Here is a 16,518-nt window from a genome sequence, read left to right as displayed (position 1 = left end):
CTGTAAATGGGACGGAGGGGACAGTACATCCCAGCTTCCAAACCTCACACTGGCTGTGCTCATGATTTTGTGGGTTAGGAAATTGAGACAAAGGGGAGGTGTAAGGCAGCGTGTTGTTTGCTGGCATACAAAGCCATGAGACTTTAAGCAAGGGGACCCTCAAGACTTACTACAGTCTATGCCTCAGTCAGACCAAGAATACGTCACAAAGTCTTTTGTTAGGTTCTTGTGACTACTGTGCACTTGGAATCAATAGCTGCTGCCCTCTGTCTTCGTTAGCATTACTATGGCTGTGATGGGACACCATGATGAAAAATCAAGTTAGGGAGGAAAGGGCTTATTGAGCTTTATTGCTCATTTAACGTCCATATTGCTGTTGATCATTGAAGGAAATCATGACAGGAACTCACACAAGGGCAGAACACCGAGGCAGGAGCTGATGCAGAGGGCATGAAGGGTGCCGCTTACTGGCTTGCTCCTCATACCTTGCTCACCGTGCTTTCTTGTAGCACCCAGAACCACCAAAGCAGGTCTGGCCCCATTAAGAAAATGTCCCTCAGGCTTGCCTACAGCACAACCTTATGAAATTACTTTCTCAGTTGAGGTCCTCTTCCTCCAAATGACATTTAACTCGTGTCAAGTTGGCATGAAACTCCCAGCACATTATCCGTATAATCAATTTGGATTTTAAATCTTGACCTTCTGCTTATGAAAGTGTCATATTTTATTTCTTTGGAAAAATTTTTTTTTTGGTTCTTTTTTTGGAGCCGGGGACCGAACCCAGGGCCTTGCGCTTGCTAGGCAAGCGCTCTACCACTGAGCTAAATACCCAACCCCTTCTTTGGAAATTTTAAGCTAACTTTTATCGTTTTCTTTTTTTTTTTTTTTTCTTTCTGCTGGTGAATTTCTTACCGATCCAGGGTAACCATCCCTTCTGGTTGTTACCTGAGTTCAGCTTGATTTCTGACATGGTTAGGGTTTCCACAGCTTAAGTTTCCCCTCCCTTCATTTCTGCCTCTTGAAGACATCAGGTCAAGGGTTTCTGAGGTACCTGCACACATCATCTCCCATTCTTGATCATTAATGATCTCTAGTCTAAAAGCCCACACAGCGTGTCTGTCTTGCGGTCAGCCTTTCTCACTGGTGAGCTAGGCTGTGCTATGGTCACAGGTAACACCCAACTAACAGAGATTGATAGCAGCGGAGAATCATTTCTAAACTCTGGTTTCATACTCCCCGAAGGTCAGGAGCCCTTTTGTTCAATGTCAGCCTTTATTCCAGATACACCAGAAGACTGGCACCCATCCAAGACCTAGGCAATGGAATATTGAAAGGGAAATGATTATAGTGCTACATAATGATTCTCAAAGTTCCCAGCAGAAAACATTTGTGTCACTTTGAATCACATCTCACTGATAGGAAGAAGTCACCTGGCAAAACTCAGTTTTAATGGGGTGAAGTATTAATTCTTCCCCTTTTTTCTGGTTCTTTTTGGCAGAGTTTCACCATCCAGCCATGATTGCCTACGTGGACCAAGGTTGTCCCGATCACACAAAAGTCCTCCTGTCTGTGCCTCCCAGTGCTAAGATTGAAGGCATGCGCCACTATGCCAGGCACAGAAAATGTTACTTTAAAATGTTCCCTGTCACCAACATCTCTTTGATTTGTGGCACAAGCAGATCCTGTTCAGCTTCTGAAATGAACTTTCATGTGAAAGGGGAGGGATCAGAGTCCTGGGGCTGCTCAGTGACATTTACTGAGACACCACAGGATACAGAAGTCCATCTGAGGAGACGCATGTAAATCATGGCCCTCATGTTTTAAGTCCAGTTCTACACTACGCCCTTATAAACTTTCTTCCAAAATCAGCAAGGCCCATGGCAAGAATCCAAAGGCAGACTCAAATATTTTAAGTCAGAGTATTATATTTATACGGCATAATAAAAAATACTACTAGAGATCATTATTCCAACTCTCTCCATCCTAACAAATAAATCTTCATTAAGAGTTGGACATTTGTTTTATCCCAGAAACAGGACAGAAGAGAGATAGCCTACGCAGCCCAGTGACTCTGGCCCCTTTGGAACATCTTCTCCTCTCATCTGTAGCTGTCTGGAACAGTCAAAGAAGACTCATCCTCTTACATTAGTATAATACTCTCAGGGCTACAAATGGACCACATTAGCATAGTAGGGGAAAGAGCTCCCAGTCCCAAGAAACCAACTCTGTGAGATCAAGGCTAGCCAGGGACCTGGGGGTGCTAAATGGGCAAAATGATTTAGGCCCTTCACGCCTGAGAAGAGACGTAAAAGAATGAAATCCAGAAGGACATTACACTGGGAAGCCCATAGTTATGGGCTAGGTAGAAAGAAACATTAGTGAAAAGGAAGGTGAGTTCCCTCAGTGTTGAGTATTTCCACTAAGAATTCTAAAACCTTGTCAAAATCACGTTCTAGGCTCTTCTCTCTGGTCATCTGCAAGATCTGATTTCATATGCTTGCCTCACCTTGGTTTGAATAAAAATGACCCATTGGAGTATTGTAAAGAAATCTCCCTATTTATGTTACAAAATATGTGTCCTTTGGAGAGAAATTCCCTCAAAGTCACTCACAAACAGTTACCAATTTTGTGACTTCCACTCCAAAATTTCAGTGAAAGGGTTTAACTATGCAGCCCATGTTGGCCAAAGGGGCGATCCTCCTGCCTCAACCTCCTGATCCTTAAGATTATAAGCATACTCCACTAGGCTCAGCGCCACTTAATAACATTATTTTTAAAAGGTGGCTTTAATTACATAAGTAAGTTTTAAAACATTTTTATCCATCTACTATGTTAAAAATGTCTATGCAAACTGAAAATGAACTCTGACTTTTTTCTTAGAACAGGACAATGACTGATTTGGATGTCTGCATCCCTGAGATGGATTACTACTGACTTATCTTCCTTTCTTGGCATGGCCCCTGCTATGTGAAAAAGGAAATGTCTTTCATACATAGTTGGCTAAAATTCAGTGGCTAAGCCTACAGCCAAGAAGAGTGGTTGTGGTGTGGGTAAAATTAAATGAGACTCCCACGGTGGCCTCACTGATACCCAAACTTTTGAGTTCCCAGCTCCCGCCACACACTGCACTATGTGTTTAAATGAGTAAATGGTATGTCTGATTAGGCTAGCAGTTTCGCCTTAGAAAAACACAGTTTGAATTGGTTTTGCAAACTTGAGTTACAGTAAGTGAGTTAGGACTGTGCTTGGGATAAGAACACCGATTTTTTATTTGCTTGTCACGGGACACCAGAGTAGCAATTTTTACAAAAAAACTGCCAATTTGCTTTATTTCATATATACTTAATTTTTTTTATTCTCAAATGAGGAAAATATGAAACTGAAAAACCTCACATGTAACCAAGCTGAAACAAGAAAGACAATTACTTTTCCCTCATGAAATGTTCTATTTCCTTGGTCTGCTGTTTCATTAATTTTGCAACTTCATTTTATGCTGATCTAGATTTTAGTAGTTTTCCCTGAGCACAACTTGAACAAAAGATGTCTGATTAATTTGAGAACATGTAGGGTAGATCTGCAGTGTGAGAGACACTTTGCTATGCGCTGGGTTTTATAGTGGAAGAGAGATCAGGTCTGTTACACAAGTTTGGTTCTACAGCTCGAAACAGTGAATTAAGACTGGGAAAAGAAGCAGGGATTAAGTGTAGAAGTAATTATGACACAGAAAGTTGGAAGATAAAAAATGGCTGGGAGGGAAATAATTTAGAGGACGGCCCCTCTGAAGGTTTGGGCTGAGAGCTTATTAAGGAAAAATGAAGTAGTAAGGAAATATTTGCAGAGAAGCTCAGCCACCTGGAGTCCACATCAGGCACAAAAAGCCAAAAAAAAATGAACCACTTTGATGTTTTGCAAGATTGGGAAGGATGTCACTATGAAATGGACATCACGAACAAGGAAAAGCAAATCAGAAATGAGGAAGGATATTTTCCCCCGGGTCAACTCAATTAATGTACTTGAGACTATTATAAGGCACATTATATTCTATTGCTAGCAGGGAGTTCTTTCCAGAGGAAATTGTCCACACAGGCATACTGTAACCCAATATATACTTTCAGATGACCATTTTGGTTGTGGAATGTAGAACACAGTCTGAGCTTAGAATATGAAGCTGGCTGGCAAGGACAGTAGGGAACGAAGGGAAAGGTGGGGTGCTAAACATCAAGACAGATTTCTGCCTAGATCCAGTTCTGACGGGAAATGATGTCATGTGTGATTTATGTTCAAGTCTTCGCTTTTCTCCTTGGCCTTCCATGGGTCGGTAGTCTGTGGTCCCCTTACTTCCTTTTCTCTATTTTTTCTCAGGTAACTTTTCCTCCTGTTTCTACAAATGTGAATGGAGATCTTTCCCTAATCTCCTTTGCAGAGAACTGTTCTCCATTCTCCTTGTTCTGGTGAAAACGCATAGCCACTGAACTTTAAGGGAGCAAACCTGTTGTCCAGATGGGTGACAGTATTTATGGTAGGTATACACTGCTTCCAAGAAGATGCTAAATATTCAAGAGTACATCTGTGATTCTGTAATTTTAGACCCTAGGCAGAAACTTTGAATGTTTCTCACCTTTTGAAGTAGTCGCTAGCATCTTAGATTATAACTGATGAGAAAAACCAACTTCGTTGATGTGAACATCCCATCAATCAGGAACCTTATCTGATTCTTTTCCATCGGGCTGTTGGATGCTGGCAGCTGAGGAGGTTAAGATGGCCGGAGACTTGCACTGTCTTCTGCTTTGCTTCTGGCCCTGTCATGATGCCTCGCCTGCTTTTTACAATATAACTTTAGTTGTCAGGCATTGATCTTTCTAATGTGTAATATTTCGTGAATTTGATTCAGTCGATAACTTAGGTATTAAAATATGATCCAAATGCAGCGATACAGATGTGCTTTTTAATTTCATTTTTGTCTGAGTAGATAGCCAACCATTTTAATAGAGGTTATGCAAGGGCCAACTTGTAGAACTGCTAATATATTAAGAAAAAATATTCTGTGCCTAGTGGATAAGGGAAAGCATCTCCCCATTTGTAGGAGGATTTCGGTGACATTTTTCTTCTTTCCTTCAAAAATATTATCATTGTTATTTGCAGTGCTTTTTAGAGGCATATGCTCACAGCAGAGACAAGATTGCTGTTTATACTAAAATGAGCCTTAAATAGGAAGAAGGTTGCCATGTGCCCAGCTGATACACTCTCTCTCTCTCTCTCTCTCTCTCTCTCTCTCTCTCTCTCTCTCTCTCTCTGACTAAGCTTGAGTCTATCAAATTATTAGAAATACTCTTTATATAGTCATGCTTCAATAGACAATAAGAAAACACAAAACTCAGAATCACTCTGTTTTCCTTTCACTGTGACCAAACTCAGTGACCAAGGCAACTTGTAAAGGAAAGGGCTCAGCTGGCCTTTTGTAGAGGTTGAAGTCACAATGGCAGAGTGAAGGCAAAGCAGCAGGAACAGCTGAGAGCTTACATCTTGATCCTCAAGAAAGAGAGCCCACTGAGATGGTACAAGTGTTTTTGAAACTTCGAAGCCCATTCCCAGTGATATACCTCCTTCAATGCGGCCAAACCTCCTAATCCTTCCCAAATAGTTCCAACAGATTATGGTCTAATTGATTATTTTAAAATATAAGCCTATGGGGTGGGGGGCTATTCTCTTTCAAACCACTATAGATGCTTTGTGCCTAGAATTTACTTTGACAGTTAGATTGTCAAATGGTTAAAATAATGTTTTAAGTTATCAACACCTGTTTACTCAGACCTAAATCATACTCTATTTCGGTCACAAAACAGCTATGCTATTCTTAGCATTGCATTGTGAGATTCGGGCATTCATCCCACCTTCTCTAGGAACAAGTATCTTGAGTTTGAATTCTGCCTCAGGTAATTTTCTACATGCTGACCCATGCACCCCGTGTGAATTCTGCATGGTTAACTCACATCATTCCACCTCATAATTGGCCTACATAGTCCTTAGACAAAACTTAGATCTAGAAGAAGTAAAACTTCATACAATCTTGGAAACTGGATAATTGTTGACCTTGTATTAAATAATTTCCCATTTCTTAGAGCGATGAATCCATTAGAACATTCCGGATACTGATGGAGTGTCCTGGGTCAATATGTTTCTATCAGCCATTATTTTTAATTAAGTCTGTGTTTGGCAGCGAATGACCTTAAAAGAAGAACATTATTACTGGTAACTATCAAGTGCAGTTTCTTTTGAGAAAGAAGGAATGAACCAGGATAGGTTAGGATGATGCAGGGTCCACACCAACTCTCAAAGTTTAGAGATTTGAGCAAGAAAGCTATTCTGTCTCATAAGGCCACTAAGAGGAGACCAAAAAAGGGGCTGGTTCTGTATACTCAACAAGGACTCAGATTGAAAGAGGAAACCCCTATTTCCTGCAAAGAAAAATAAACTGTCCCAGGAACAATTATAAAACTCTTGCCCTAAAATTATGCACTGTTGTATGACAAGACTTTTGCTAGGGAGATACAACACACAAGTCTACTTGCTCCAGATAGGGAGCGTAACCACCGACCTAGTACAGATGCCACCAAAGTCCAGCTGTGATGAACCCATGAGTTTTATTAGGTACCTTACAGGAATATGGCCAAGGGGTTACTTACGGGATCAGAAATAACTCAAAGACAGCTGGATCACCAAAGCCCACCCTAGCATGAATAACAGCTCACAACATCTGGTAATGTGACGCATGCTGCAAAGCCTACAGGCAGCTCAACAAGTTGGAGAGAGTCCTTTCCAGATTCTTCAGTTGGTCTAAACCTCTTTCAGACAGCTATGCTGGTTTCTGCTTCTTCCGGACAACTGGTGTGGTCTGGTCTCAGAGTCTCCTTTATAGCTTTGCTTGACTGAGAAGGACTATCAACTGTCTTTATTGTTCATTCTGGGAGGGAGGGGCCTAGTGAATCTGGTCAGCTTTAGGGACTTCCTGAAAATATTTTAAGTTGTTTAGCATCTGTTTCCTTGCAGGGTAGAATATTTGGATCTCAGAGAAAACTGCTACATAACATATACCCACTATTCATCCAACAGACAGTCATGTAGCCTTAAAGAGCAGGGAGTGGGAACAGAGGTCTTGTACTAGGACCTGGAATTTTCTACATTTCCTAAAGAGGGGAACAAGAAGTATACTGATAGTCTACAGCAGTCTGCCTCCCCGGGGCTTTCTCTGCATTTCTACACTGAGTCTCAGTCATATCACTGCATCATAGTAACTCAGCCTGAGGACTCAACCCTCCAGAGATGAGTGAATCTGATGCCTATTGAATCAGAGAAGGAAATCGGCAAGCTCTTACTGCTTACAAAATGCAGGTTGGTACTTGTATCTTAATCTTACTGGCACGGGCATCAGCATAACTTGATGAGAGAACTCCTTTGGCACGCATCCCAATGCTGATGGAAACAGCTTCCAAATTTTCCATTGTGACCACTGAGTTTGTCTGGCATCTTTGGACTTCCACTTCCCTTGGAAGTATTTCCACAGCAGGTAATCAAAATCCATTAATAATGATTAACTTGGAAGGTGAAACAGATTGAAGAAAAATTTCTGAGTCATGCCTTTGGCTTCAGGGCTGGAGGGAATTCCCTTGGCCGAGGCCTTCCCAAACATTCCCTTGGCATTCCCAAGTTAATTCCTTGGATTTCTCACTGCACATTAAGCATCCTTTAAGCTACACTCAAGCATCCATGCACTCCTCAGCATATAAACATACATTCGTTACCACTTAGGATCTGGCTGAACCCCTTTTCGCCCTGCCTTTGTTGAACACAATGTTGATCCTTTTACATATAAGTATGTATACGCACACTATACGTGACGAAAGCACACTATTCCAGTTGACTGACTTAGAAAACATCACTGAAGCATCAACAGTGAGAGAATCGACCAACTCATGGTACTCGGGGGGGCCCTAGTTCTGGCCCACTTTCTTTTTTGTAAAGTTGAGATATTTTCATTTCTTTATACTCCTGAAGTATGGTTGGATAATTCTGTGTGCATATCAGTGAACAGTGATAAAAAATCGAGATAAATCACATGCCCGTGTCAACCTGCTCCCATCAAGCTGTGCACAGGACCTTTGGGCTCCTTGTTATTCGCAAATTCATAGTGAATGATTGTAGATTATGGCTCCTCTGTCACGCCCCATGTTAGCTAACTCTATCTCCTGTCTGTAACAATTTCACAACTCTCTCTTTCCTATCTACCCTTCTTAGCCTCTGGCTGTTACCCTTCCATATTCTTGTATGAGATCAATGTTTCAGCTCTGACACATGAGTGAGAACTTGCAGTGTTGATTTTCCTGTCTCTGACTTTACTGTACCTGCAGTAAACATGAGAGTAGATGTCCTTCCAACATGCTAACTTCAATTCCTCTGCACATACACCTATTTACTTATGGTACCATTTCCTACAGCAGCTGTACGAGAGGTCTCATTTTGAAGTCAGTGTCTCTGGTCCCACCCTTTAATAATCCTTGTGAAATGAATGCAAATTTATGTCACTATATACTTTTGTTTTCTAGAGGTTTATATAAAAGGATTCACAGTGTAGACTGTTCTATTCCTTTGGGTCAGAATAACTACTCTGAGACTCACCCATATTGGAGCATGCTTCAAGAGTTGATTTCTATGCACTGGTGAATAGTCTTCTACTGACTGTGTCACAGTTGGCTACCCAGTCACCTCTTACAAAAATGCATTTTGTTCTTCATATTACAAACATGTGGTGCATGTGTTTGTACATGTCTCTGCATAAGGATAGCTTTCATCCTTCAAGGCTCACGTGAGATTACTAAGACATACATATTGAGATTCTTTTAAAACACTTATTTTTCCGAAGTGCCATCCCTTAGCCTCTTTTTTATTTTTTATTGGATATTTTATTTATCTACATTTCAAATGTCATCTTCTTTTCTAGTTTCCCCTTTGAAAACCCCCTACGCCATTCTCTATGACAAGCCGTGAGTGCTTAGGAGGCATTCAGGCATATTTGACTCAAAATCACAAAGCATTTGTAATATCCCTTGTGTTTCCATCACTCATTACTCTTCAATATACTTTCTGTGTGTGTGTGCGTGTGTGTGTGTGTGTGTGTGTGTGTGTGTGTGTGTGTGTGTGTGTCTTTATGGCCTTAGGATATCAATTAGAAGGTCCTTCGATTTAGGTTCAATTTTTGGTTATACATTTAAATAGGAGTATCATAGATGCAATACCTAATTTTAAATCAGTACGTGTTGTGTTTTTTTTTAAATGTTTTTTTTTTGTAAAACCCATTTCTACAAAATTGTTTTATTGGGTGAGATAACATTATATACTCGTACTTAAACAATAGCACTGTGTATGAGATTTTCTCTATATAAAGTGTTACCACACTTAAAATATTAAAAATACCCGCCGCTGTTCCAGAAGTATTGGGTATATTTTGCTATCTCTCCCGCCAACCTTTCTCTCTTATCATCAGAGAGAGAACAGTACCATTTTCGTTCTATCTGGATTGGTTTGCATTCTCTAATACCTTAAATAAGTGGCATCATACAGCACGTACTCTTCCTTAGTTTGGTTTCTGTCGCTTGGCATAATTATTTTGAGATTCTTTCATGTTGTGCCACTGATCAATATTTAGTCATTTTTACTCTTCAAGACGATTCTATTCCACGGCGTGTCACAGCTGCTGGGACCTGTTGATAGACATGAGCTACTTCCAGGTCCGGCTATTAAAATGGAGTTCTGTAACTATGCATGCACAAGTCTTTGTGTGGACATATGCTCTCTCTTTCTCTTGGGAAAAATACCTTGGCTTAGAATAGGTGGATCATATGGCATGTGTGTATGTAACAAGAAATTGCCAAATATTTGTGTGAAGCAGTCAACCCATTTCAAATCTATCAGCACCAGGTGAGCAATGTGTTCTGTTCGCTTCCTCGCCAGCACTTAGTAGCATCTGACTTTTGAGTTCCAGCCATTCTAAAAGCTGTAGTGTTATCTCATCGTGGTTTGAGTTTCTTTTCCTAAGCGAATAATGAAAAGAAATTTCTTTATGGGTTTAATAAGTGGCCATTAAGTCATTAAAATATTTTTCTGTGTTTTTATTGTTTTGATGTGTGCAGGTGTGTGTGCGTGCATGCGTGCATGCGTGTGTTGTTTTCTTTTAAAAGTTTCAATGCTCTTCTCAAACCGCACACTGTAGTTCTATCAGATTTCTCTATCTCTGGCTCTCTCTTCCTTCTTTTTCCTATTTTTCCTTCCTTTTGTGAAATTTTCCAACACTGGAGAGACTGGAGTCTGTAATACAATCAACAGCCTAGTCTACACCTATGTTATTAGAATCCTCCAGAGTGGAGAAAGATGGTAAGACTCCCACAAAGAACCTTTTGTGAATTGTTAGGGAATGTTGCTATCTGACTTTTAGTTAATTAGGATAAGCTGAGCTTAATGGCTGGGAACGGGAGTCCCTATTGTGTTAAACAGAAAAGTAAAGCAATTTTGTTTATGGTTAGGGCACATTCACTGTGCAGGCTGTGAATCTACACACTTGGTGCCCTAGCTACTTCAGTGTTTTCAGGTTAAGGACACTTTAGTGTGGGGAACTCCACTGAACATAGCCACTGGAAATTTGGAGGTGGCTTAAGGTATTATAGTCCAGTTCAACTTTCTGTCCACCCTCTACTTCCTCAATAGAGATGTATTGTGAATAGCCACCTCATGCTCCTGACACTATCCTGTGCCTGTCTTTTTGGACCCTATCTTCACCCATTATAAAATGTTCTGTAAAACTTCTTCCAGGGAGACATAAAACATATAGGAATCCCACAACAAAATAAAGTACATATGCCACAAAAATCCAACTTGGTGACCCAGTGAGTTTTATTGGGGTTACTTAAGGAAATAACGGTGAGAAATTAGTTACAGAAGCAAAATTGACTCAAAGATACTTGCATCCCCAATGCCCACCTCAGCATGGAAGACAGCTCACAACTGTTGGAAATCTGGAGCACACCTCATAGTCTGCAGGTAGCTCAACAGGTTAGAGAGTGTCCTTGCTCCGCCGAGAGTCTCTTTTATTCAGCTCGTGAGTCTTCTTGGCAGTTCAGTTTCAATTCATCTGAGGAAAACTCTCAGCTTTTCTTACTTACTCTGTCAGGGAGGGGCTCAGTGAACAAACTGATCAGTTTCAGGGACTTCCTGAAGCTATTCTAATTTGTTTATCTTCTTGTTTAAGAGCTTTCTGCAGGATACAATGTTTAAAACTAAGAGGAAACCATTACACAAGAGAAGCTAAATTCAAATTAAACATTTCTTTCATTAAATTTCTTCTTGTGAGTTATTTGATCTAAAAATATGAAAAATAATTAATATACTTTTCAAGTGTTTTGTTGGCTTTCTTTCTCAATGGACATTTCTTAGCAAAAAAATTTATTTCAGATTTTACAGCAGATTCTGGGAATTGTGGAAGTTATATATCTAGTAAATGGCTTATAGGCATCGAGATAGAAGTGACATTATAAATATGAACAAACTGTTTTCTGTTTCGGCTTTCACACAGCTAGACTGTGAGATACCATTATCCCTTGTTAGTGAGTTCAGTCATGTTGTGAAAGTCCTGTTACAACAGCTGAGTGCTGGCCTGTTGAACACAAATAAACCCAGTAGATGCCACTATTAGTTCTGCTCACTGGTTCCCACCCATGTGTTCTCCAACATCCTATCCCCTCCCTGGATGCTTTTGCTGTAGATGTTGAAGAGGATGGCCCACTGTGGCAGAATACTGGCTACCTGAGTCACCTTCAGGACTAGAACCACACCTGGGTCAGGAAGAGCAAGTTAGTTGATTCTGTGACTAATTTCCACTGGCATAAGCCACCAGAGTTTGAAGAATTCCCTTTTACAATGGGTCGTTTTATGATAACAAGTACAGAAAAACTATAATCAGAAAGATTGTGGTAACAAAACTTCTTGCTATTTCTTCTGCTGGCACTTTTTTTTTGGACTTCAGGCTTCAAGCCCTTGATAGAATGCTGAAGCCCACTGAGACAGCAGTGGTTGGAGTTTAATTGAAAGGCATAAGTACTGTGCAGTAGTCCTTTTAATCAAGATGTTAAAGGGAAACTTTATTAAACTTTGATTGAATATATAAAATTAAGATGTAATACACCTTAAATATATTAGCTCAAATTATAAAATATTAAATTAAGATTTAATATATTAAATTAAACACAGATTAAACTAGATTGAAAAAAATGCTTTTGAAAAAATTTCAAATACACTAGAGAAATTATTAACCATTTTATTTAAAAGTGAAAAATCCAGTTAAGTATCCAAGTGATGAGAGAAGAACTGTGGATGGTGACCTAGGCTCAATGGGTATTAAATCAGTTGTTTTATGAGGCAAGTGAGATTACAAAGGACAAACTGAAATCTCACCCAGGATTGAAGAGAATGGAGGGGAATGCAGTGATGTAGTCCACTCCGCAGATCCCACGACAGCCCTGTGAGCCTCACCTCCACTAACGTGAATTCTCATCCTTTATCCAGAGCTGCTCTCGTTACCAACACTCGATGCAAAACGCCAGAACAGCACTGCACTGTCTGTGTTTGGTTTCACCTCTGACAGGCTGGCTGTCGGTGCATCCTGACACTTAGATCTACCTGGACACTTTACAGGGGAAAGAAAATAAAGACAGAAGGATCAGAGTCACTTAAGACAAAATAATAATAAAGACAAGACAGAAGGACACAGGGAATTCAAGAATAAGAAATGTCATACGGTTCCATTTTTCTATTCAATGTTAAGTGCAAACAAATATAAATATATTTAACTTTTAAAATGCTAGTAGTAAACCCTTTAAATAAATGTTACTTCTTCCAGTTTGCACAATGACCTTATAACAAAAGTATTATTTTCTTATAGTTAGTGGAGAAGCTGTATGTCAAATGGATTAGATCTTTTTCATGCTTACCAGGAAGTGATGTAACAAGCCTCTATTTACTGTAAAAGTCTAATCTTTTCAACTAGCAAAAGACTGTGTATGTTTGAACGATTTTATGTGTGCATGTGTATGTGAGTGCACATGTGTGTACATGTGTGTGTGGTGTGCATGTATATGTCTTCACATGTGCATTCTGTGTAAGTGTACTAGATTATAGTAATCTATGTTTATGGCTGAATTAAATACAAAAAGTAGGCAGTTTCTCCAGAGGACATGTCCCTATTCATACTCACTAGAAATTAAAGTACAGATTATAATAATAAATAATAATTATAGCAGTTACCATGTATTAAGCACTTAATGGCGTGAGACACAATGATAAATACAGTGCCTGAAATAATCTGTTTGATCATCTGAACAACTTATGGAGTCAGCACGAGCAGTATGTGCCTGTTCCAGGTCAGACACGTAAGACTTAGAGAGTTCAAAGAAAAAGGTCCAGGGCCACAGCTTTCTGTCACAAGGCTGGAAGCAAACACAACCTCTCTGCACCCCCTCTACCTAATGGAACATTCCTTCAGCCCTCTTTCCTTAGGGAAAGACCAATAAGAAACACTATAGGGATGTGTAGATAGAGAGAGATGGGAAAATGTGAATCATAGATTGTTTTGTTCTAAACCTAGCAATGGTTTTTTGCAAGGTCTCAGAACCTGTCAGTACAGTAGGCCGATATACTCATACGATGATGTCCTCAGGTAAGTCTTAGGTTTTTGTCTCAGAGTTGTTTTGATTTGCATTTCCCTGTTGACTAGGGACTTTGAACGTTTCTTTAAGTGCCTCTCTGCCATTTGAAATTCCTCTGCTGAGAATCTCTGTTTAGCTCTGTGCCCCACTTTTTAATTGGGTTATTTGCATTGCTGGTGTCTAACTTCTCGAGTTCTTTATAAATGTTGGATATTAGCCCTCTGTCAGATGTAGGGTTGGTGAAGATCATATCCCAATCTGTTGGTTGCCGTTTTGTCCTAGTGACAGTGTCCTTTGCCTTACACAAGCTTTGCTGTTTCACGAGGTCCCGTTTATCAATTGTTGATCTTAGAGCCTGAGCTGTTGGTTTTTCCATTCCGGAAATGGTCTCCTGTGCCAATGTGTTCAAGGGTGTTTCCCACTTTGTATCCAGTTTTATGTTGAGGCCCTTGATGTACTTGGACTTGAGTTTTGTGCAGGTGATAGATATGGATCGATTTGTATTCTTCTACATGAAGACATCCAATTAGACCAATACTATTTGTTGAAGAAATTTTTTTTCCATTGTATGGTTTTAGCTCCTTTATCAAAAAATCCATCAAATCTCAGTAGGTGTGTAGATGTTTATTTCTGGGCCTTCAATTCGATTCCATTGATCAACATGCCAATGGAATTGGTTTTTGTACCAATACCATGCAGATTTTGTTACCATTTCTCTGTAGTACAGCTTGAGGTCAGAGATGATGGTTAGTCCCAGAGTTCTTTTATTGCTCAGGATTGTTTTGGATACCCTGAAGTTTGTTTATTTTTTTCCATATGAAAGAATTGCTCTTTCAAGGTCTATTAAAAATTGTGTTGAAATTTTGATGGGGATTGCATTGAATCTATAGATTGCTTTTGGTAAGATAGCCATTTTCACTGTCTTAATCCTATCTATCCATGAGCATGGGAGATCTTTCTATTTTATGAGAGGATGTACCTAGCTTGGCAGAGATTCGATATGCCAGAGTATGGGAATACACAGGAGGGGTCCTATCTATTCAGAGGAGATGGGGAGGAGGAAGTGGGGAGAAGGATTGTGGGAGGCATCACAGGGAAGGGGGCAGCGAGCGGTATGTAAAGTGAACACATAATAAGTAAATAAGTAAGTAAGTAAGTAAGTAGTTTTTGTCTCAATACTAAGTAAGTAATGACGGTATGTCCAAAGGGTATTACAAATGCCAGACAAGTGAATAATGTTTTGTGTATTTAGTTCACTGACACTGTTCCATGGTGTTTGGGCAGAGCCCTTAGCTTTACACAATCTGGACATACACTCTACCACTGAAATACATACCTAGGAATATACTGGTGTCTCCCTCAGATCTACATCAGAGTACACTAATGTCTTGTTCTTCAGCCCACACAATCAGACTTGACTCCGTTCCAGTGCACCTAATGACAACTATTAAAACACAGCTGTCCTTCTCAGTCCTCCTTGCCTTTCCATATTTAACATAATCATCACCATCACCACCACAATCACCACCACCACCACCACCACCACCCCCACCACCACATCATCATCATCATCCACAGTGGCTCTTTTCATTCTGAAATGTTCCTTTCCTTGGCTTTTTTTTTTTTTTTTGCTTTGTTTTGCACCATTTTATTCCTCATGCTTTTGATTTTCAACCACTCCATTTCCTTGCTTCTGTGCTTGACCATCTAGATCTGTAGTCATGAGCTGCATAACTGCCTACCATCTCTGCTCCATTGGAAGGCATCAGTTTCTGGGAATTTTGGATGATAGCCAATATTTCCAAATCTGTATGCCCCCGATGTGTCTGTATCACCTCCAAATCAACATTTCTCGTTCCTGCCATTGCTAAATTCGTGCAGCTCTCACCTATGTCTGCTTCTGTGTCTTGGCATCTGTACCTACACATTGGGAAACGTATCCTGGAAAGGGATCTCATCCTAGCAGAGGAGGAAGTAAAGGCACTCCCATTGGGGCTGAGGCTGGGGAAATAGCTCACTTAGTAAAAGACTTACCTTGCAAGCATGAGAACCTGAGACCATCTCCAAAACCTCCATGGAAAAGCCATATGGGATGACATACTACTATATTCCCAGAATGAACAGAAGGCTCCCTGTATCTCTGTTGTCAACCAACTGAGTGGAGTCATCCAGTTCCAGGTCAGAGAGCAACTCTGACTTAAAAGCATAGGTAGACTGCATGTAGGACACCTTAGGTTGACACCCAAGCATCTGGCCTCCACACACATATTATATATGCACACACATGCACACACACACACACGCACACACACACACACAGAGAGAGAGAGAGAGAGAGAGAGAGAGAGAGAGAGAGAGGACACCCCTCTTATCTCACTAATTCGAAAACTGATGTGTTATTCAGTAACTTTTCATTTTCCTTATGCTACAGTGAGAATAGTAGCATAGCACCCCTATAATATAATGTGACTAGCCCCACCATCCCAGTCTACTCCTGTGTAGTTACTCTGGTGACTGCCAAGCAGCCTATTTTAGCTCCAATAGCCACTGTTCTACACCAAAACTATCAGAGTAACGATGAAAATACATCTAGGATATCTGCATACCATCAAACATTCCATAACATATGCACATAGAGGCGGAGTTCCCAATGATGCTCATGCAAAAATAGAATCTAAGCAGCTTCAATGGTGTAAACACAGGGCAGTGCCTGTTGGCAGCATCTCTGAGAATGGCTTTGTTCTGTGCTGTAGCACATCTGTGAAAAGTA

General features: G+C 40.2%; 1 protein-coding gene across 11 annotated transcripts in view; it reads right to left on the bottom strand.

Moving 5' to 3' along the window:
- Positions 1 to 12,346: 12,346 nt before the first annotated feature.
- LOC148006777 (uncharacterized) overlaps positions 12,347 to 16,518 on the bottom strand; it is a 38,768-nt gene continuing 34,596 nt past the window's right edge. For 5 of the 11 annotated variants that reach the window (XR_015678368.1, XR_015678382.1, XR_015678380.1 and 2 more), the window contains one exon: positions 12,348 to 12,730. Coding sequence is in view for 2 of the 11 variants with exons in the window: in XM_087644311.1 (XP_087500437.1) it covers positions 12,602 to 12,730 (129 nt within the window). In the remaining 9 variants the exon portion in view is untranslated. Of the gene's footprint in view, positions 12,731 to 16,518 lie in introns of all 11 variants that reach the window. The other 6 variants (XR_015678375.1, XR_015678384.1, XM_087644311.1 and 3 more) reach the window with 2 other exon arrangements.

The sequence above is a fragment of the Rattus norvegicus genome, chromosome 2, assembly GCF_021556685.1.
Source record: "Rattus norvegicus strain SHRSP/BbbUtx chromosome 2, alternate assembly SHRSP_T2T, whole genome shotgun sequence".
In the NCBI taxonomy this organism is placed as follows: domain Eukaryota; kingdom Metazoa; phylum Chordata; class Mammalia; order Rodentia; family Muridae; genus Rattus; species Rattus norvegicus.
The sequence above is the reverse complement of the archived record's forward strand: the minus strand, read 5'-3'. Positions and strand labels throughout refer to the sequence as shown.